Genomic DNA, 23474 nt, shown 5'->3' on the forward strand with positions numbered 1-23474 from the left:
TACAAGACTTGTTTGATCATTGCACATAACTAAACTTAAACTAATTGGTTAGTAAATAAAGTAAATAGTCTGATACAAAGATTACTCTGGTTTAACTACTACATCAGGTCCAACAGTCTCTTTCTTTATCCTAAGAGGTCAATTTGTCAAACTGTACCTTCAGCACAGGACTACATCTCCAGCTCAGTTATATCGCATAAAATCCTTACAATGCAGAAGGAGGCTGTTAACCCCATTGAGTCTGCAGTGGCCTCTGAAGAGCATTTCCCCCGCCCCCAAACCCCACCCCTTTCCCCATAACCCCACATTTACCATGACCAATCCACCTAAGCTGCATATCTGTTGATTGTCAGAGCACCCAACAGAAATCCACTCAGACACAGGGAGGACATGCAGTCACCCAAGGCTGGAATCAAACCAAGATCGCATGGCGCTGTGAGGCAGTAGTGGTAACCACTGAGCCACCGTGCCGCCTTTTCTTCTCTCTCTTCCTTGGGATACGTTATTTATCATGATTATAAACGCACCAACTCCCACTACTACTTTGACCCCATTTCATTGCACCTGCTCCTTGTAATACTCCATTCACCATTACACATATCTAGAAAATGTCACCTCTAAAATTTCCAAAATGTCCACATTTTCCTTAATCATTGTGGTTCACTGGATCCTCAACAACTTATGTTCTATTTCCCTCACTTTTACTCTCACACTATTCTTCCTTCCTAGAACCGTGATGCTCCTTATTCTCCCCGTGTATTCTGCCAACCTCCTGATTAAAGATTATTTTCTGTAATTTGTGCCACTTCCTGCAAGATTCCACCAACATAACTTTCTTGGCTATAGTGTCAGGAGAAATTTGACTTTTATTTGAACAACATGGAAATATGAAATATGAAATCTCAGTTCTTTGCTAGAAGAATCGAGACAGAACACTCCATAACTTAAAATATGAATACTTACATCATAACAGCTAGACAAAACAAACTGACTTAGATGAAGACCTATATTCTAACATCCAGAATCAACACAAGCCAAACATAAATTAAACAGGCTGGTTATGTGGTTGATTATAAACTATAAGCTACATATTAAATGGTAACAACTGAGACAGATCCTATGATTTGGCTCAGCAATCATTAAGTCCTTCATGCCAGCTACTCGTCCAAAGATGTAGACCAAATGCTCGGCCAACAGCAAATACAGCCAAGCCAAGATCACAGGCACAATCTTCATCAAAAATGGTACCCACCGACAAAAAAAAATCTTCACTTGACTGACATTATTCTGAGACTATAGAAACAACTATCTAGCATATGCCTTCTTCAATTTGCACTGTGCCGACATGAACTGCGACAACTGAACTCCGATGACTCACTGTCAAAGGGAATGAGAGGAAAAACAAGCAAATTACAACCAACCTCTAATGATGAAAATTGCTGTAAAAATTTAAAAACTTATTTAACTCACTAATGTCCTTTAGGAGGGAAATTTGTCACCCTTACACATGTAGTCTAGCCTGCACGTGATTCCAAACGCTCAGCAAAGTGATTCAAATCCAAATTGGCCCTGCAAGGCATTCCCTTTGATCAATCTACAAAAATATCTCAAGACCATGTGGCACTGGACTAATGGTCTGAAGTAAGGTCCCTGGACCTGAAAGGTTAACTGTGCTTCTCTCGACAGATGCTGCCAGAACGGTTGAGCTTTTCCAACAATTTGTGTTTTTCTTTTTTTGTAACACTATTTCCATTTATATTTCATTGACATCCATCTTTTGATTCATTTGTCCCATGACCATCATGTTTTGCATTACACTAGCGTTCCTTTTGTCAATTCTTCTCTGTGCAAACTGCAAAGCTTTCCTTTTGTTTAAAAAAAAATTGTCTAGAGGCCACATTGGCCGATGGTGGTGGTGGTGGGAGGGGAGGAGAAGGAGGACTTTGTCCCAGTGTCCTAGCCAATATTAATGTCCCACTGAATATTGCAAACACAGATTATTTGGTCTTTATCAGACTGCTGTTATGAAGACAAAAGTTGTCCACAATGTTTCCTACATTACAACTGTGACTCCACTTCACAAAAGGTCATCATTAAAATATACCAAAAAGTGTTTTATAGCTTATAGTCATGCAAAGTGCTATTTAGATGCTGATTTTTCTTTTTCCTTTGAACTATGTTTCTAAGAACAAAGAAAGAAGAACAAAGAAAATTTACAGCCCAGGAACAGGCCCTTTGGCCCTCCAAGCCTGTGCCAATGCAAATCCACTGTCAAAACCTATCGCCCAATTCATAAGGATTGTATCCCTCTGCTCCCCACATACTCCTGCATCTGTACAGATGCACCTTAAACAAAGATGCATTCTTACTTCTTTATTTATTCACATCATTCCAAAAATTGAAGCAGTGCTTTGCCAATGATATAGGCTTGCATCTCAGATTCACAGTCCTGATTGCCAGTTTCTCCTCCCCAGTGCTTGTACTCTGATTAAATCCCAAAATCTACATTATTCTAATCCAGTGTGCTCCTCATAAGACCTATTGCCATTTTATTTCATTAGTCACAGGAGCATCCAGTGCTCATATCAACACTGCGTCCAAAACATATACATTTGGAAATTTATTTTCATTACTGTTCTCCACTTATTATACCCATTGATGGGTTAACATCAGTTAAAATCTGAGAATAAGTTATTTTCTTCCCACTGAGCAGCTTGGTCTGTCAACAATCTTGTATTTTCCTTCAATAGGTGAGATTTATCTCAATTCCAATATTCAACAGTCCTTACTTTTAAACTGTTGTTATATTAAAACATACAAACATATGAAACTCAAAAACTCAAAAGAAAATAACATTTGGTCCACTGAGACCATCCCATAGAACTGTGTTGCCATTAAGCAACATGACCCTAATGCCTCTCAGCCCACCAGCTGTGTAATATCCACAAAATGACAATACAGATACAATAGTCATCAGTCAGCTTCACAGAAAATAAACAATTGCAGGATATTATCTCTGACCCTTGAAAACAATCAAAATGAGTTTAGTATGTCAGTGTAACCAACAGCTCATGTGTATTCTGGCCAATGTTATCCGAAGTCAGGAATTCATCCATATCCTTTGAACACAAGCAATGCATCTGTACTCGCTGCACAAACATGGAACAAGTTCACAAAGCTCAACCACCATGTGTGAAAAGAATAATATAATACCTGACCTCAATATTCCTATGTTTTGAAACGCATTTGGCAGTCTCTTAATTCTACAAGACTTTTTTTTTTAAAAAAACTACCACAATCAAACCTCAGTAAAATTAAAAGATGGCATCCGTGATGCTTTGTACACTCACAGCGTCATCTTTGTGACTTGAAACCAAATTTCACCCTTAACATTCATCTCAATCAGCTGCCAATAATGCAGGTCTCTGACCAGTTAGCTGACAATCATGTTGTTATCCTCCAGTCACACATGCTCCGTAGCAGCAGTGTGCACCAGCGACAAGATGCACTGCAGAAATTCAAAGAGGCTTAGACAGCTCTTCCAAACATAAGTACCACCTAGAAGGTCATGGGCAGCAGATATATGGGAACACCACCACCTGATATTCCTCCTCTAAGCCATTAACCATCCTGACTTGGAAATATACCTCTGTGCCCTCGTTGTTGGGTCAAAATCCTCGGATTCATTTTCTTGTGGCATTGGGGGTCTAACTAAAGCATACGAATTGCAGCATTCGAGAAGAAAGCTCACAAAGGACAAATTGGGACAGGCTTGTCCCATGAGTGCATTAAACATTAAATTCCCTTCTCATCATCAGTACCACCTTTAATCCAACAAGGTCAGTAGGCAATTGAGTGTACTCACTATTCAAAACACCCAGACAGAACTCCAGAAGTGGTCCAAAAGAGCCATTCTGCCACCAGCAATGTAACTTAACATATATGTAACATATTTAAGCAATGCTTTCACTATCTGCAATGTCCAGGTTAAACACTGAGATTTGGATATGACAAGTCCAGCTTGGCAAATACCTGCTGCATACTTTGCCACTGAGACTGAGCAGCCTTGACTGCTGTTGGGTCAACATCAGAAGGAGCAATTGGATGTTTAGGCCATTGTCTCTCTGCCTGTTTTTTCTTTTGAGTGCAACAGCATTTTGTTGAACAAAATAAAAAGCAGAACAAACAGGCTATTCGACACAACATGCCTGCTTCACCACTGAAAACTACAAAGGTTGCTTCTTCTTTATACATGTACAGGATGTGGACATCACTGGCTGGATTCATATTTACCTGCCATTGCTTCAAACTATTATTGAGAAGGTGGCAGTGAGCTGTGTTCTTAAACCCTGCGTGGAGGGAGTTCCTGGGTTTTGATTCAGCAACTGTAGTTTCAACTTGGGTAGCCTGGGGCTTGGAGGGGAACTTCCATGGTGCTCTCATGCACCTAAAGCTCTTGTTCTTTTAGACAGTGGAAGTCACAAGTTTGGAAGAGGCCCTCTAAGAATCCTTAATGAATTGTTGCAGTGGAAATGTCCACACTGTGCATGGGTGTGTGAATGCTGAAGATGGTGCAAGGGCTGCCTGGATAATGTTGAGCTTGGATTTTGTTGGAGCTGTGCTCATCCAGGCAAGCAAAGAGAATTTTATCGGACTCATGACTCATCCAGTGAAAACTTTTTTTTTATTGCTATTAAATCATATTCGATGTGATGTCATCGCTTTCAATTTGCCCCATTTATTTCCAAATTTAAATATTGCAATATCTGCTTTTAACACCACTGCTGATATTTATACTTCAGCTTCAACCCTGCATGTATTTGGTGAGTTTGATTTTTCTTCTCTACTTTTAGAATGGGTGCAACATATTTTTGATCTCAGATGCTGAACCTAGATTAGGCTGCCAATTCCCTGAAGCTAGTTTATACACTTAGCCAAGACGTCCAGTGTGTGTCTGAGTGAGTGAGTCTGTGTGAGAGTGAGTGTCTATGTGGGATTGTGAGAGAGTGTCTGTGTCGGGCTATGACAGACAGTTGGATGTACTTGAAGATGCCCTCCGAAGAACGGGTATGATGCTCCACTCATTGGCCGCCAATTGCGATGTGCGACAGTGAGAAACCGTAACGACCTGCTCAAGAGACAGACACAAGCTGCAACTGACAGGACACCCTTTGTTGTCCAGTATTTCCCATGGAGCTGAAAAACTACGCCACGTTCTTCCGAGCCTGCAACAGGCTGGATGGGGGCGTGGTATGAGTATGTATGAGTATCAAGTGGTTTAAGTCTGCGAGAGGAGGAGGAGAAGATAGCGGGGCGGGGCGCGGTGGTGGTGGTGGTGAAGAGAGCAGAAGGTGGGGGTGGGTGGGGGGGGAGAAAGAAGGGGGAGAGAGTATGTAGTGGGGTCACCTGCAGTATGACATAAACCCAAGGTCCCAGTTGAGGCCATCCCCATGAGTACTAAACTTGGGCTATCAGCCTCTGCTTGGCCACTTTGCGTTGTTGCCTGTCTCATAATCTACCTTGGGGATAAAATCACCTGAAGGTCTGAGGTTGAATCTCCTGGACCACTGAAGTGTTCTTCGACTGGGAGGGAACACTGTCTATTGATTGTTGTGCAGTGTCCATTCATCTGTTGCAGTAGCCTCTGCTCAGTCTCCCCAATATACCACGGTTAGGGCATCCTTGCCTGCAGCATATGAGATCGACAATGTTGGCCGAGTCATATGAGTATCTGAGTGGGTGGTATTCCCATGTGTAATGGTGGTATCTGTGTCAACACTCTGACATGTCTTGCAGTGTCTGCTGTGGTAAGGTTGTATGATGTTGTCCTGAAAGCCGGGCAGCTTGTGGTGAACAAAGATCGGTGGTTGTTTAAAGACGAGAAGTAGAGGTATGGGAAAGGTCTTGGCAAGGTGCTCATCCTCATGGATGACGTGTTGCAGGCTGGGAAGAACATGGCATAGTTTTTCAGCTTCTGGGAAATCCTAGACAACAAAGGGTACACTTAGTTGCAGCTCATTTCTATCTCTTGAGGAGGTCATCACGGTTTCTCGCTGTGGCACATCGGAAGTGGCGGTCGATGAGTTGAGCATCATACCCGTGCTCTGGAGGGTATCCTCGAATACGTGCAAGTGCCCATCACAGCCCGACACAAACAGACACACACACACACATTTGTACTTGCAGAATTACATTTTATTTTGCTCAAAAACTGCATGTAAGATTCTGTCAATCCTTCTCTTAGATTGGAGTCAGTCTAAACATAGGAGCAGAGTCTCACACAGGGCAGCTCACTCCTTAAATGCATTATCTGGACCAACATAGCACCTATTGTTATATTTCACTTCAGAATTTACATATGAAATAACTGAAACCAACATGGTCATTCTAAAAGATGAGAGACTTAAACAATCTAGATCTTTTTCAATATATATAATTTCAGTGACATCACATTGTAAACTTTTGCTATAAATTCTGTGTCCTGTGTCCTATAAGATCATAACCACCTGAAGCAGTGCTTTGAAAGCCATTGCTTCCAAATAAACCTGTTGGACAATGACTTGGCGTTGTGTGATTTTTAACTTCATCCAGGCAAGTTCAGGACATTGTATCACATGACTGACTTCATGGCTTATAGTTGATGGACAGGTAGGAATGGAACCGGAGTTACTCAGCAGGAATTGCCAGTCTCTGACCTCAAATGTATAGCCACAGATTTAGATGGCTGGTCAATCATAATCCCAAGATGTTGAGAGTGGAAGATTCAGTGGTGGTAATGCCATTGAATATCATGAGGATATGCTGAGGATCTGTTGGGTGAACTGAACACAAAAGGACAGAGGAACCTTTTAAATGTGATTAAATTAATTTAGTTAGTTGAAATGTGATTTTCGAAGTGGACTTTTGCCAGACCCAACTACTAGACAACTTCATGTGAGGAGAATATCAAAAGGCCAAGCTACAGCTTGTTTATTGAGAAGTAAATGCACTTATACAACTTGCCCAACTATCTGACACTTTAATACGCATCAGATACATAAAAGCGCACTATCATCTTTCACTAGAAGCACTGGAGAGTAATATGTTTGCTTCACAATCTTTGTGAGAGCTTTCTTAAGTATGAAACTGAACTATAAAGTTCAAGAAAGCAAGGAAACAAACCCCAGTCTGTGCAGAACTGTGTTTGGTGCATGACAATAACCCCAGTACTAATGAATAATTGAAGAAAAAAAACCTACAAATTCTGCTCAGAATACCTGTGGTAAACACGGAGAATCACTCAACTACTGGAGATTATATCAGATTCAACTGTGTTGGTCACGAGCCTGTCAACCAATGATTGTTGAGGGTCATTCAGCTTGCACAGACAGACAGTCCAGATTGAATTTCAGGAGAGACAAATCAAAATTGGAGTGTATGATTATTTTATAAAGTTACCAAAAATAAAAAGTAGAACCATGACAGCTTTTAATCCCCTTCTAATTCCAAATGATCATTTATTGACAACTCTAAATTGTCAGTACCTCACTTTGAAACCCATCTGTACATCACAACAGTAAACAAAACTGCTTTCCCTGCTTCCCTTTCACCCAAGAAATTCCAAAACTGCAGCTTCTTTTAAATCTGAAACTTACTTTCATTGCTTTTTAATTTATATTTTAACTCTCACTTGTTCTCAGTTAAACAGGAGTCACTGATGTGGCTAAATGACTACACTCTGGGACTCAAACGCCACTATTCCCACAAATTGTCAACCAAGTTTAATATTTTAAAAGTACACAAAATGCCCTAATATTACTGATTTTCAGATCCAGACTCAGAAAACATGGCCAAATTTCTTTACCTAAACAGATTATTATTTGTTAGATGTAATTAGAATCCAGTTCTAGGTCAACAGTTATAAACCATCAGCTTATAAACTATAAATTAAAACTTTAATCCCTTTATAAATGTCTCCTTACACAGACAGACAGGGAAAAACAAGTTCTGGGTAGTGGAAAACTTGGAGGCAGTTCAGTCATTGCTGTAAACAAAGCAAAACACTGCAGCTGCTGGAAACCTGAAGTAAATATAGGAATACTAGAAAACCTCACCACGACTGAAAGTATTCATAAAGAAACAAAGTTAATGTTTTGAGTCCAGTGTGTCTTTCTTCAGAACTGTTGGTTCCTATCTGTCGGGTTGCTAAGATGACCGTTTTGCTGGTCAGAACTTTCCTTCTTAATTCTTCAGATGTTTTCCAAGCTACACAAGGAGACCAATTTACTTTTAAAAGGTCTCTGACTTATCAGTTAGAAGTCTCAACTTGCAACAACTGTTGAAGGAAAGATTAATTGGCTTTCTTCTGGTTTAAAATAGGTTTTGACTACAGAGAACAAAAAGACAGCGTTTATGCTGTTGGAGATCAAAACACTTCTCTCTCTCTCGAGTTCAGACTCCAAGTTGTTCAGTTAACTGAACACCCATCGCATGGTTGTTGTCAGGCAAAAGCTTCTGATTTTAATAACTGGTCACTAGTGCATAGATTTCTTTTTGCTACCTAGACACATCTATGCCCAAACCCTCAACTCTAATTTTCAACCACTTCAATTACTGCTTTTTCAACCATTGTAATTACACAATGCTTGCCATAAGTATTATAGAGTCATACAGCATGGAAACAAACCCCACCGTCCAACTAGTCCATGCCAACCATGTTGTCAAACTAAACGAGTCCCACTTGATTGCATTTGGCCCATATTCCTCCAAACCTTTCTTATTCATGTGCTTATCCAAAAGCAAATTTAAATATTGTAAATGTACCTGCATCCACCATTTTCTTTGGCGGTTCACTCGACACACTAACTATTCCCACTAAAAAAGAAGTTGCCCCTCATGTTTTTTTTAAATCTTTCTCCTCTCACCTTAAAAATATGGCCCCTAGTTTTAAACTCTCACACCTTATGGAAATATCTTTGCTAATTGCTTTATCCTCATGATGTTATAAACCTTGATAAAGTTACCCCTCAACCTCCTACACTCCAATGAAAAAAAATTCCAACTTATTTTTATAACTCAGGTTTACTTCTTTTTCAAAATATGCAGCCATCTTTTAAAAGTAGTAGTTTTTACAGTTCTGTTTCCTTTCAGCCCATAATTTAAACAAAAAAAGCTCAAAAATAGAAATGCATACTATTTACAAAATGTTAACTTCTCCATTACCACTACAGATGCAATTTGATCTTTTGAGTATTTTTTAGGACTTATTTTGCTTTTGATATTAGTCACTGCATGGAATGAATTTTGGCGGAAACTTTACAGAATGAATTGAGAGAGATACAAATCTTCCAACAAACAGAAAGCAAAAGAAAATTTGCATACTTCCTTCATGTAACTGAAAAACAACATGTAAAATCAAGACTTCCTTGAGAAAATTCAAATTTATACTGAGACATTGATATTGAACAGTTTTCATGGTAGCATGCTATGTTTCAGTACAACTACCCACATATGATCATTTCCGCATGAAAACAAACACTTGGTTATGCTGAACTATCAGTCCTGACACTGCATTTCTGATTCTTTTTCGAGCATCCTGCACAACAAACTTCACAAACAACAACATGATACCTTGTTGGAACATGTAATTTAATGCGTGACCGAAACTATTTGCTGTTCCAAAAAAAAATGTTGTCCAAATTAGTTGATAGCATTGTATGCAACTGAACGAGCAAGGTTAATTAACAAACCTAATGTATTTGCAGTCAATATTCAGTACTGCAAAGTGTGTAATTCTGTTCATAGTAGTTTTTTTTAAAACCAAAAGAGAAAATGCTGGAAAATCTCAGCAGGTCTGGCAGCATCTGTAAGGAGAGAAAAGAGCTGACGTTTCGAGTCTAACTGACCTTTTGTCAAAGCTTTTTTTTTGAAAGCAGCTTTCCCAAACCAAAAAAAAAGTTACATCAATGCAAGATCAGGTATCAACTTGAACCTTTACCTATAGCCAAAGTTTTCAGACAGCAGCATTGATATGAACATACAAATCATGAGCAGAAATAGGCTATTCAGTCTCTTCAGCCTGCACCACCATTAAGATAGATATGGCTGATCTGATTCTATTTCAAATCAACACTTCTGCCTAATTCTGATAATTTTTCAAGATTGATCAGAGGTGCAAAGCTTCATAAATACCGGAGAAAGATGGTTATTTTAAAGTTTAATGTGTGCGCAAAATGACAAACATTTTAAAAGATCAAATATAAACCCTTTTACATCTTTATATTAAGACAATATTTTGCACATAAAGTAATCTATAAAAAGCTAACTTATTGGCAAATACCCCTTCGAAATATTTTTAGCTCCTTTCCAAAAATTTCACTTGAATGGTTTCGATGCGATAATATTTCTCTACCTGTATTTACAGTTTAACATATGTCCCCTTTTCTCTACAACAGAATGAAATTTATTAACTGGTATCACCTCCAAAGGACTGGCAGATGATATTGCTACTCATAGACGAGAAAGGAACGTGAACACGTCCAAAGCTCGTAAAATTAACATTACTTTGTCTTAGATTTGCTGATAGTTCCTCTTAAAATTATTTTCTTCTGACATAGTCATTCCTTCTTCTGATTAACTTGCATCTTTTCCAATTCCTGAATAAACCCTGTTTACAGAATCTAACACAAGAAACCAGCAAGTTACGATGGGGGAGTGTATTATGGTCAGCTAAAAAGTATAATTAGATTTAATTGGCAGAAGACAATTTTAAAAATGAGAGTCCTGAAAGAAAAAGTATTTCAATATTTTAGGGCAAGTTATTTTTGCTTTCCTCTGAAAACTCACATCCATGATAACTAGAGGTTATCGAAACAAATAAAAACCTAGTGCAATTTTTCTTTAGACTTCAAGGGTTTTCCAGCCAACAGATTTTATTCCCCAGCTTACTGTGTATAGTCTACTGAACAAAATGTATAATGTTTTACAATTTGCTCCAAACAAATTTTGCTGCAGAAAATAACCTTGCGACACCTCCATCTTAAGTGATAAGATGTTCAAAACAACTTTCCAAATTGCAATGCTTGTGACACATACTTTAAACTGGTGAACTTCTGTAATCAGGCATTCCTCACTTCAGGGTTTTCTCCAGTTCCTCATTTGAAGATGTCAGATTCAGCTAAGATCAATTTCAAGAAAAACTGAACTGAATTATTTCTAATACAGTCAAACACATATAAATCAAAGTTAAACTGAACAGGCCTCATCTTGCTGAGCATCCAGCTGACACCAAAGTGCAAAACCAAGGGTGTGAGGCAGAACTTTTTCTTCCTCACAGTACTGCTAACAAAAACACTCATATCAATTAAAATCTACTTCAAACTCCTGAAAATAACTATTAATTTTCAATTACTGTGCTTCTTTTCACTCTCGCTTTCAAATCAGATTTTTGAAAGAATGCAAACCCAGGTGAGAGTTCAAAAAAATCACAAACTTGACTACAGCTCTGTACACCTGAATCTATCCCCACCTTGGCAAATAATTCAATATTAAGATTTTTTTCATCAGCTACCCCTGGCTGAATCACATAATACTGTACTAACATGTACTTATTTAGTAAAATACATGTGACTCAAGCCAGGAAGTAAACAATTCCCTATCTTATTTCACAATACTTACTCACCTGTGTTGATTCTCCTCTTTTAGGAACAGTACCTTGATTCACTGGATCAGCTTTCACAGAAACATTGCTGCCTTTCATTATCAACACGAAGCTCAGTCTGTCACCAAATTTGTACTTACACCCACTTTCTAAGTTGTAATGAAATGATCTATGGCTTCAGTAGTCTTGCTATCAATGATCAACTGAAGGTTACAGACTGAACCAGTAAAGCTGGTTTATATCAGATGGGAATGCAGACCTTGAATAAACTATGCAAATGAATACAAGTTTGAAATTTAACCCTTCAAGAAATACTTTAGCACCAGTATCAACTGGAACGATCTTTAGTCAAGGACACTCCTTTGTTCTTCACGTTACACATAATAAACTTCAAAAGTCAGGGTTTGTCACCTGCACAAATTACCTCTAGCAAGATGACATCTTTTAAAGTCAGGTTTTTGCATCTAATATTAAGAATACTTTCGTGAGAAATGCTCAAAATAGAGCTACATACTGGGGCACCAATCCTCCTGTTCTGTGATTTCAATAAAGTTTTTATCTCCAATTCTCCACAAATTCCCAATCTCAGCCACAACATTCAATTGGTTCAATCAGTGCAGGTGGGTTTAGGTCATACCTGCTGATTTATTAACTTGTTAAAGGCAATCATCAAGCTACCACAAATCAGTTCATGTGATACTAAAGCAAACTACTGGGGATGGGTTCAGAATTCTTTATAGTTGAAACACATCCTTGAATTGAAACGTCAGATCTGCTCAGTTTCTCTTGCATTTTCTGCAATTGTTTCAATTCTTGATATGGTGTCTACAGTATAAAAGAGCTAGTCACTTCCACTATTATTCAAATTTGAATATAAGAGAAATTAGACTGGTCTTTAACAGATTGCTGCACAAATTCTACTGTTTATCCATTTTTCCTTGATCTGTTGACTAAATTACATTCTTGAAAAAGGGTCACTGGACCTGAAATGCTGACTCTGCTTTCTCTCAACAGATGCAATGAATCATAAAACAGAACAGCATGGCACAGGAACAGGCCCTTAGGCCCACAATGTTGTGCCAAACAGGAGGCCAAATTAAACAAATCCCTTCCACCTGTCCTTGATCAATTTCCCTCCATTCCTTGTAAATTCATGTGCTTACCTAGAAGTTCCTTAAACATCACTATCATATCTGCTTCCACCACCACCAAATCCCTGGAAGCACGTTCCAGACTCCTAACACACAATGTAAAAATATTTTCCCCTCCTTTGACCTTTTCCCCTCTCACCTTAAATGCATACTGCCTGGTATTAGACATTTCAACCATGGGAAAAAGATTCTGACCGTCACCCCTGTCTATGCACCTCATGATTTTATAGACTTCTATCAAGTCTCCCCTCAGCCTCTGCCACTCCAGAGCAAACAACCTAAGTTTTTCTGGCCCTTTCTTATAGTTCAGATCATCTAAGCCAGGCAGCATCCTGCTAAACCTCTCTTGCATGTTCTCTAAAGTCTCCATACCCTAGCTGTAATGCGGTGACCAGAACTGAATGCAATACTCCAACTGTGGCCTAACCAAAGTCTTAGAAAGCTGCAAAATGACATGCTGACTCTTGAACTCAATTCCCCCAACCAATAAAAGCAAACATGCCATACATTTTCTACTTTTTCCAGCAATTTCTGTTTTTGTTACTAAATCATATTGTTATATCCCTGTGATACAAGTTCACAACTTATAACTTTCACATTCACTTTTTGATACGGAGGAAACAAAGCCCTACATTTCACCCACAGCAAAAACTCAATAAATTGCGTCTCTAGTTAAAACGATCTTTTGGGCTATATGTATTTTAACTACACGTGCAACTTAATGTACTTTAATTGTTTCAAAATTAAATCAACATGTGCTGAACTCACTTGACAAGTCACTTACAATATGTGAAAATGTGTAAGAATATGTTCAATACTCCATTGCGAACTAGGTTTTCGTCAATAATGCTAAAGAAAAAGATCACTTGAATTTTTCAGAAAAATAATATTTCAGACAGTACTTGATAACATTGTTCAATATGCTCGTAAGAATTTAAGGATTTTAGCTGTCATCTTTCTTTTCTTCAAATTTTTATCCTTTTATCGAGCAAAATGAAAAAAACATTAGCCCAAGAATCTAAGCTTATAAATCTGTTGGCAGTAAATATGGGCTATTCACTTTTCGCTTGGCAAATGTTAAGTGAACTTAATTGAACTTAGAAAAAGGACTGAAACTGTTTTCAATTGCAGTCTTTTAATATAGTAGTCTTGTGGTGCAGTGGTAGCATCAGTATCTCTGGGCTTGAAAATTCAAGTTTAAGTCCCACTTCTTTCAGAGGTATCTGATAACAACACCTGAACAGAATAAATTTACAAATAATTTAAATAGAGATACAAAATGCAGGTGCAAGCCAATGCCCCACCTTTATATGTAGACTAATGTGCATAATACTTTAACTATTATGAAATTCTGAATGCCACAAAATGTTGCAGTTTGAGAACTCTTCAAGTCAGGTGAGGTCTCTTGCCTTAATAAACATGTTTTAAAGTAGAGAATTTCATTGTGAGAACTATCTATAATACATCTCCTTCTTCCCGGATATTCTCAAGGAATGGTTGATTATGCAACGAACAAAACAACATTACAGAAGAAGGGCTCATGCCCGAAACATCGATTCTCCTGCTCCTTGGATGCTGCCTGACCTGCTGCACTTTTCCAGCAACACATTTTCAAAACGACATTACAGCCAAGTATTTGTAAACAAAACATTCAAGTTATATCAGTGTTGAAAACATTCTTGACTTTTCAAATGCAAAGAAGTAAAACAATACAGCACTCAATGGGAATGTGAAATTAAAAGAGAAAAAGATGGATGCAGCAGCTCAGCAACATAAGACACAGGAGTAGAAGTAGGTCATACAGCCCACTGAGTCAAACTCACCATTCAATGATATCACAGCTAACGTGATAATACTCAGCAAAGAGGATGAACATCTCAAGCAAGAGAAAAAGAGTTAATGATTGAAATCAACAAACAAAAAGACACATAGGTTTCAAATGGTTGCAGATGTAAGTTTGCAAGTACATCACCTTGTTTAATATTTTAGCAGACCACGAGCATCAGGCACACAATTTGATGAAAAGGTTGAGAAAAGTAAACATTTGCATCAGTATTTACACCTCAAATAGAATTCAATATAATCAGCAAGTAAACTTTTGCAAGTCATTAAAACAAGGCATGGACGAGTTGGACCAAAGGGTCTGTTTCCGTGTTGTACATCTCTATAACTCCACGAACAGTTGAAGTAAGAGTTATATCAAGATAGCATTTGAAAGTATGTCATCAGGCAGCCCTTGCATTACTGGACTTCACAGGAAACAGGAGAAAATTCTGGGCTGGCTCTCATCATGCCTAGCATAAAGGAATGCAGTTCTTCTTGGTGGGAGCCCAGCACATCACTGCAAGAGTTCTTCATTTTTGGGAGGCACAGTGGCTCAGTGTATAGCACCTGGGACCCAGGTTCAATTCTACCCTGGGGTGACTGTGTGGAGTTTGCACATCCTCCCTCTGTCCTTGTGGGTTTTCTCTGGGTGTTCAGGTTTCCTCCCACAGTCCATAGAACTGCAGGCTAGGTGAATTAGTCAAGGGAAATTCAAGACTACAGGGATAGATAGGGGTGTGGATCTGGGTGGGATACTCTTTGGAAGGTCGGTTTGGATTCTATGGGTTGAATGGCCTTTTTCCACACTGTAGGAATTCTATGATAATCTACTGTCCCAGGCCAAACCTCAAGCTGCTTTCATCAATGACCTTCTCTGCGTTTAGGATAAATAATGGGAGTGTTTCCTGCTTGTTTCATTTTACATACAGTTTAAGAGAGAGACGAATAAGTCTAAAGCAATATTTTACATTGAGTAAGGGCAATTATGAAGGTAGGAAAGTAGAACACGTAAAAATTAAAGTACATAATTGCACGAAGATGGATGCAGGTCAGAAGACTGGAGAGAAAACTTTCCAAAAAACCAAATAACAAAAACATGAATAAGGAGGGAAAAATCAGATGAGAGAAAGCCTTTAATAATCGTAACATTTTTACTGAACAGACCAACGTCCAGTTTCCAGCTTTCTATCTCTCTGCATCTTTGAATAAAATAATTACGTTACATTCAAATCTAATGGATCATCCCCTAATTTAGGGAATTTTGCAATTAAAAACAAAATCTAAACTGTCTCACTAGCCATATGTTTTGCTCCTTGATCAATGACCTTCCCTTTATCATAAGGTCAGAGGTGGGGGATGCTTGATGATTGCATAATGTTTAGCACCACTCACAACTCATCAGATACTGAAGCAGACTATGTCCAAATCTAGCAAGACCTGGATGACAAGTGACAAGTAATATTTGCACCATACAAGTGTCAGGCAATGATTATCTCAATCAAGACAGAACCTATCCACCAGCACTTGACAACCAATAGCATTACATATGCTGAATTCTCCATGATCATCCTCCTCTGGGTGATCACTGACCAGAAACTGAACTGGACTGCCACCCAGCCAAATGAATATTTTGTGTCAGCATTCACCAACGAGAAGGAATTGGTGAAGAATGATCTCAGGGAAGGGAGTGTAAAATTTCGAAGCCAAGTTGCTTTAAAAAGGAAGAGGTGCTGTGAGTCTTAAAGTCAAGATAGGTAAGTCCCTGGGTCATACAGTCATGGAGTCATAGAGATGTACTGATATGAAGATGTGGGTGTACAGTACCTTTTAAAGAGTTAAAAGCAATAGAACTACCTGACAGAACCATATGTTCTGAAACAAAAAGATACAATGTAACATGTGCTCCAGCTACTTGGGTAGCTAGGGTAGCTGGTTGCCTGGAAATGACAAAATAGATTTGAATTAGGCCAATCAGTTTAAATTATACACCAAGCCAGTTTGAATTTTGTATATTGACAATCTTAAAAGCCAATGATGCAATCTGATGCTTTGGGGGTATAAGACCGGGGAAAATTGAACAGTCAAGGGGAGAACTGCCAAGCCAACAACATCTGCACACTGCCCAGAAAAATAGCTCTCTTAAAAGGTACCTTTATCAATCAGTAAACTGTGAAGCAGTATCCCTAAGGAGAAGAAAAGAAGATCTAAATACAGAGAAGAACAAAATTTGCCTGATTTTGAGATGAGAAATTTTGTTTGCTATAAATCTTTATCTGGTGGGGGGGGGGGGGGGGGGTTATCAGACTAGTATCGTATAGGGGAAAGTCAAAGATAGGTTAGAGGGAGGAATTGTAAATAGTCGTTAGTTAATTATTCTCTGTTATAAGTTAAGAAATAAATTTGCTAATTTTTACTTTAAATAGTCCTTGGCCTCTCGAACTTCCACAGATTATTGCACAGGATAAATCTTTTCTGCGTTGCAGATTTACATTAAGCGGGAGAGTTTACCCCCTGTCGTAACAAGCATGGAAAGAGACCCTTCGGTCCAACCATCCATGCCGACCAGAATCCTAACCTAATTTAGTCCCATTTGCTAGCTCTTGGCCCATATCCCTCCAAACCCTTCCTATTGATAAACTCATCTAGATGCCTTTTAAAGGTTGCAAATGTACTAGCGTCCACCACTTCCTCTGGCAGCTCGATCCATACACGCACCAGCCACTGCATCAAAATGTTGCCCCTTAGGTCATCTTTAAATCTTTTCCCTCTCACCCTAAACATATGCCCTCTAGTTCTGGAATCCCCCACCCCAGGGGAAAGACCATGTCTATTATCCTATCAATGCCCCTCATGGTTTTTTCAAACTCTATAAGGTTATCCCTCAGCCTCCAACGTTCCAGGGAAAACAGCCCCAGCCTATTTAGCCTCTCCATAAAGCTCAAATCCTCTAATCCTGGCAACACTCTTGTAAATCATTTCTGAGCCTTTTAAGATTCACTACATCCTTCAGAGAGCAGGGAGACCAGAATTGCATGCAATATTGCAAAAGTGACCTAAACAATGTTGTATACAGCCACAACATGACCTCCCAACTCCTAATTTCAATGCTCTGACCAATAAAGGAAAGCATATCAAACACCTTCTTCACTATCCTATCTACCTGCAAAATCTACTTTCAAGGAACTATGAACCTGCACTCCAAGGTCTCTTCATTCAGCAACCCTCCCCAGGACCTTACCATTAAGTATATAAGTCCTACTCTGATTTGCTTTTCCAAATTTATTGCATTTATTTAAACTCCATCTGCCACTCCTCAGTCCATTGGTCCATCTGATCAAGGTGACCTTCTTCGCTGTCCACGACACCCCCAATTTTGGAGGCATCTGCAAACTTAATAACTATACCTATGTTCAGAATCCAAATCATTTATATAAATGATGAAAAGCAGTGGACCCAGCACCGATCTTTGTGGCACACCACTGGTCACAAGCCTCCAGTCTGAAAAACAACCCTCCACCACCACCTTCGAGCCAGTTCTGTGTCCAAATGGATAGTTCTCCCTGTATTCCACAAGATCTAACCTTGCTAACGAGTCTCCCATGGGGAACCTTGTCTAATGCCTTACTGAAGTCCATACAGATCATGTCCACCACTCTGCCCACACAAAATCCTCTTAATTAATTCTTCAAAAAAACTCAATCAAGTTTGTGAGACATGATTTCCCACGCACAAAGCCATGCTGACTATCCCTAATCAGTCCTTGCCTTTTCAAATACATGTAAAACCTGTCCCTCAGGATTCCCTCCAACCACTTGCCCACCACCTACATTCGGCTCACTGGTCTATAGTTCCCTGGCTTATCCTTACCACCCTTCTTAAACAGTGACACCACGTTAGCCAATCCCCAGTCTTCCGGCACCTCACCTGTGACTATCGATGATACAGATATCATCAACTGCCATCTGTGGAAGAGTGTTCTCAACATCAACCACCCTTTATTAACACCCCTTCTGAATGGTCTGGCCCTAGTTCTCAGACTATGTCCCTCAGTTCTAGAATCCCCAATTTGTGGAAATCATTTATCTTTAGATCTGTTAGTATTTTGAAGACTTGAATCAGATCATGCTTTCTGAATTCTAGATTGGTCTGATCTCTCCACAGAACTTAACCACTGAAGTTCAGGTCATTCGTGTAAGCTTATGTGACTCGTACTCTCTCCAAAGCCAATATATCCTTTCGAGGATGTGCTGGTCAGAGTACTCCCACTGAAGTTAAGCTAAGGCTTTAGTGGTTGTAGTGTAATTTCTGCATCCTTGGCCTTCGGTCCTCTAGATATTAAGGCTAGCATTCCATTAGCTTTCTTGATCATTTCTACACCTATATGTGTCTACGCCCTCTGTAGAAGTAGGTTGCAAATGACTGAGGAACATGTTAATTATGGAATTCTCAACTGAGGAAAGGAAAGATACATTGGATGTAATTCATCCAAACTCCAATGCATTGATGGTAACTCGCATCAAGTCCAGTCCATCCAACACCAATGTGATAATTTATCTGCAACAGATCTTAGGTTGGCTATGCTTTCGTCTTAATATTCTTACCCTGGCTTTATAATCTCTTTTCGGGCATCATCCTTTCTTTAGCTCAGGCATTCTGCAGTACCACAACTACTTCATTATAGCTTGTTCGTAATCTTGGATTGATGAAAATCAGATATAGGAGATAATGAGGACTGCAGATGCCGGACAGTCAGAGTTGATAAAATGTGGCAATCGAGAAAGCACAGCAGGTCAAGCAGCATCCGAGGAGCAAGAGAGTCGATGTTTCAGGCATAATCCTTCATCAATCCAAGATGAACAGCCATGTCTAAATTACATCATACGTTCCTGAAACATTATCTCTTCTCAGCTGACCAAAAACATGGAAACTTTTACCATGCATAAAAATATCTCCACGAGGTTCAGTGTCAAGCTGTCATTTCCAGCCATCATTTTCACGCTTGACATAAACCAACATTTTTTTCCTAATATTTAGGAAGTTCAAATGAAAAATAAATATACCACGTGAATAACATTTTAGGTGGTTTACAAGCTGAAAAAAGAAGCATAATACTTTTGTACAAAGAATGTGTGTCCTTGAGATAAGCTTCTAAAGGAAAGGATTTGGCCGCGATTATTAAACACACACTATCCAGCCAACATTTACTAAGGACGCAAAACAAGTTGAATGCATCACAAGGACATTTGATAGCGGTCAAAATATTTCACTTCTATACTGAACTAACCGGTAAGACCACACATAGAATGCTACATTTAAACCACTACATTATACTTTTAGAAAGTAATTTGCTTTGAAGTAAACTCAGTATAGGCCAAGTTAATTAAGCAAAATTATGCTGCACCATAGGTATGATCTTATGGGACAAGTATATGTGTGCTAGGCAGTTAGCTCAGTTGGCTGGGTGGTTCACTTGTGATGCACAGTGATCCATACGCTCAATTCCCATCCTGGCTGAGGTTGCCATGAATGCCCTGTCTTCTCAAAGCTGCCCTTCGCCTGGGCCATGGTGACCTGTTTGTAATTTATTCATGGAACTAGGACGTCACTGGGTAGCATTGCCCAGCCCTAATAGCCTGGAAGGCAGTGAAAATCAACCACACTTAGGTAGATCTGGAGTCACATGTAGGCCAGGCAAGGATGGCAGTTTCTTTCCCTAAAGGATGTTAGTGAATGGGATAACTTGTAAGCTTACCCTCAGTGCGCGCTCTCTTTTTCTCTTTCTCTCCCTCGAATAAGTGTATAACCCTATAGTGTTCTGGGACTATAACTATTTTATACAAGTATTTTTTTACAACTACAGTTGTGCCATACATTCTTTGAAAGATTCTGTTTAAGGTCAATAATGCAAACACAGATGATAGTGTACTTGCTTTGCTGCATACAGACATCATCTTCTGAAAGCATTTGGGACCTTTGCATTTATTACAGGAACTGTACAAATGCAAATTTATACTACACCTTGACAGAACACTGGTTAGCTCTCAGCTGGTGCACTGTAGTACAAGGAAGGTGTTTAGTTATAAGAACAGGTGTCAAACTGATTTACTAGAATACTTGCGAGAATAAGGAGTTTAAATCATGTAGACATTGGAGAAACTAGGAAGCGTTCTCCTTTGACATAAAAATCAAAGAGAGATTTCATCAAAATGCTCAAAATGACTAACACTTTTGCTAGAGGAAGTAACAAACTATTTTCAATGACAAAATGATTAGCAACAAGTCATCTTGCCAAGAGACAAACACAGACCCCATAGTTCAGAGCTTTTGTTTAAATTCACCCATGGGATGACAGCATCCCTGGCTGAGCCACTACTTCTTGCCCATCCCAGGTTAGCCACGAGAAAGTGTAGACAGAGCCACAATAGATAGATCGGTCCATTAGGGAAGGAATCTCAAGATGTTGAGCCAGCAATTCTGAAAGAATGGCAATAGATTCTCAAGTCAGGACGACAAATGGTCTTGGGTTTGCAATGTGCTGACTACTCAGCAGCGTTGGTAAATTTCTTCAGTGCAGAAACGGGTACACACTTCTGCTACCGTACATTGGTGGCAATGGGAGTTAATATTTGTCAATGTGGTACCAATCAGGCATGCTGCTTTATCCTCCATGGTGTCAAACTTCATGAGTTATTATTGAAGTTGCAATCATGCAGACAAGTGAAGAGCATTCAAAGATCCTGATAACTGGCAGAGAATGGTGTCAATCCCTCTGACAATACTGTTTTTTTACTACAATTGCTTTCCTCACTGTTACATTACTTCCACCTCCATAGTCAGCTAGATCATCCACTCTACAGCCCTCAATTTCATCCAAACCAAGTTGAAAGAACATCAAACTTGTTGGCATTTTTAAAAATTCATTCACAGGATTTGGGGGTCACTGGCTAGGTCAGCATTTCTTGCCTATTCCTAATTCAGATTTTTCCTGAAATTCCACCAACCAGGATTAAAATCCAGGTTCCCAGAACACTAATTGGGTCTCTGGATTTACAGTCTAGTGATTACTGTTGCTTCCTTGTTCTTGGAAAAGGATGACACTTGTGTACTTCTGCACTCTGGGTATTTGAAACTGCCTCACTTGCAGTCATACTCTCCTGTTCCAGAACCCTGAACAAATCCAAAAACCCTGTCCTAGGAGATGGTCTGGCAGCATCTGTGAAGAAAAATCAGAGTTAATGTTTTGGGTCCGGTGACCCTTTCTCTGGTTTTTCTTCACAGATTCTGCTGGACCTGCTGGGCTCTTCCAGCGGCTTCTGTTTTGTTCCATGTTATTCCAGTCATTGGTTTGTCTCCAACACCACCTTGTTTTTAATTTTTTGTAAGTATCACCCTTAATCAGATTACATGTCATCCCTTTAGTTTTTAATTCAGCTATTGACACTTGACTCGCACCGTCTAACACTCTTGGTCACCTGCAGAGACTTGTTATTTGACACTCCGCTCATCCCATTTGTGTGATCTTTTGATCTCTCTGCCCATAAATTCTGTGCTCTGTGTGCCTCTCTCTCATTTCAGCTGACAAAGGGGCGACGCTCCCCAAGCTTGTGATTTCAAATAAACCTGTTGGACTGCAACCTGATGTCGTGTGATTTCTTACTTGAAGAGTAAGTGCTTTAGTCATTTGGGACTTCGATGTTGTGGCCATTTCGGAGACATGGTTAGAGCAGGGACAGGAATGGTTGTTGCAGGTTCCAGGATTTAGATGTTTCAGTCAGAACAGAGAAGATGGCAAAAGAGGGGTGGGGGGTGGGGTGAGGTGTGGCATTGTTGGTCAAGGACAGTATTACAGTTGCAGAAATGATGTTTGGAGACTCATCAACTGAGGTAGTATGGGCTGAGGTTGGAAACAGAAAAGGAGAGGTCACCCTGTTGGGAGTTTTCTATAGGCCTCCGAATAGTTCCAGAGATGTAGAGGAAAGGATATAAAAGATGATTCTCAATAGGAGTGAGAGAGACAGGGTAGTTGTCATGGGGGACTTCAACTTTCCAAATATTGACTGGGATCACGACAGTACGAGTACTATAGGTGGGTCAGTTTTTGTCCAGTGTGTGCAGGAGGGCTTCCTGACACAGTATGTAGACAGGCCAACAAGGGGCGAAGCCACTTTATATTTGGTACTGGGTAATGAGCCCGGCCAGGTGTTAGACTTGGAAGTAGGTGAGCACTTTGGTGATAGTGATCACAATTCTGTTATGTTTACTTTAGTGATAGAAAGGGATCGGTGGATACCATTGGGCAAGAGTTACAGCTGGGGAAAAGGCAATTACGATGCGATTAGTCAAGATTTAGGAAGCATAGGATAGGGAAGGAAACTGCAGGGGATGGGAACATTAGAAATGTGGAGCTTATTCAAGGAAAAGCTCCTGTGTGTCCGAGATAATTATGTACATGTCAGGCAGGGAGGAAGCTGTAGGGCGTGGGACCCGTGGTTTATGAAGAAAGTGGAATCTCTGGTCAAGAGGAAGAAGACGGCTTATGTTAGGATGAGATGCGAAGGCTCAGTTAGGGTGCTTGAGGGTTACAAGGTAGCCAGGAAAGACCTAAAGAGAGAGCTCAGAAGAGCCACAAGGAGATATGAGAAGTTGTTGGCGGATAGGACCAGGGTAAACCCTAAGGCTTTCTATAGGTATTTAAGGAATAAAAGAATGACGAGAGTAAGACTAGGGCCAATCAAGGATAGTAGTGGGAAGTTGTGTGTAGAGTCAGAGGAGATAGGGGAAGCACCGAATGAATATTTTTCGACAGTATTCACTCTAGAAAACGACAATGTTGTCGAGGAGAATACTGAGGTAAAGGCTAC

General features: G+C 39.6%; 1 protein-coding gene across 13 annotated transcripts in view; it reads right to left on the reverse strand.

The window, feature by feature from the left end:
* The window catches only part of nedd4l (NEDD4 like E3 ubiquitin protein ligase), a 497532-nt gene that overhangs the window by 214384 nt on the left and 259674 nt on the right, over nt 1-23474 (reverse strand). Inside the window, exons 1-2 of one of the 13 annotated variants that reach the window (XM_072573808.1) lie at nt 11660-11775; nt 11074-11155 (exon numbers count right to left, since the gene is read on the reverse strand). The exons of 11 other annotated variants lie outside the window; for them this stretch is intronic. Coding sequence is in view for 1 of the 2 variants with exons in the window: in XM_072573786.1 (XP_072429887.1) it covers nt 11660-11737 (78 nt within the window). In the remaining variant the exon portion in view is untranslated. Of the gene's footprint in view, nt 1-11073; nt 11156-11659; nt 11776-23474 lie in introns of those variants that run through there. One more of the 13 variants, XM_072573786.1, reaches the window with a different exon arrangement.

The sequence above is a fragment of the Chiloscyllium punctatum genome, chromosome 1 (assembly GCF_047496795.1).
Source record: "Chiloscyllium punctatum isolate Juve2018m chromosome 1, sChiPun1.3, whole genome shotgun sequence".
Lineage (NCBI taxonomy): Eukaryota > Metazoa > Chordata > Chondrichthyes > Orectolobiformes > Hemiscylliidae > Chiloscyllium > Chiloscyllium punctatum.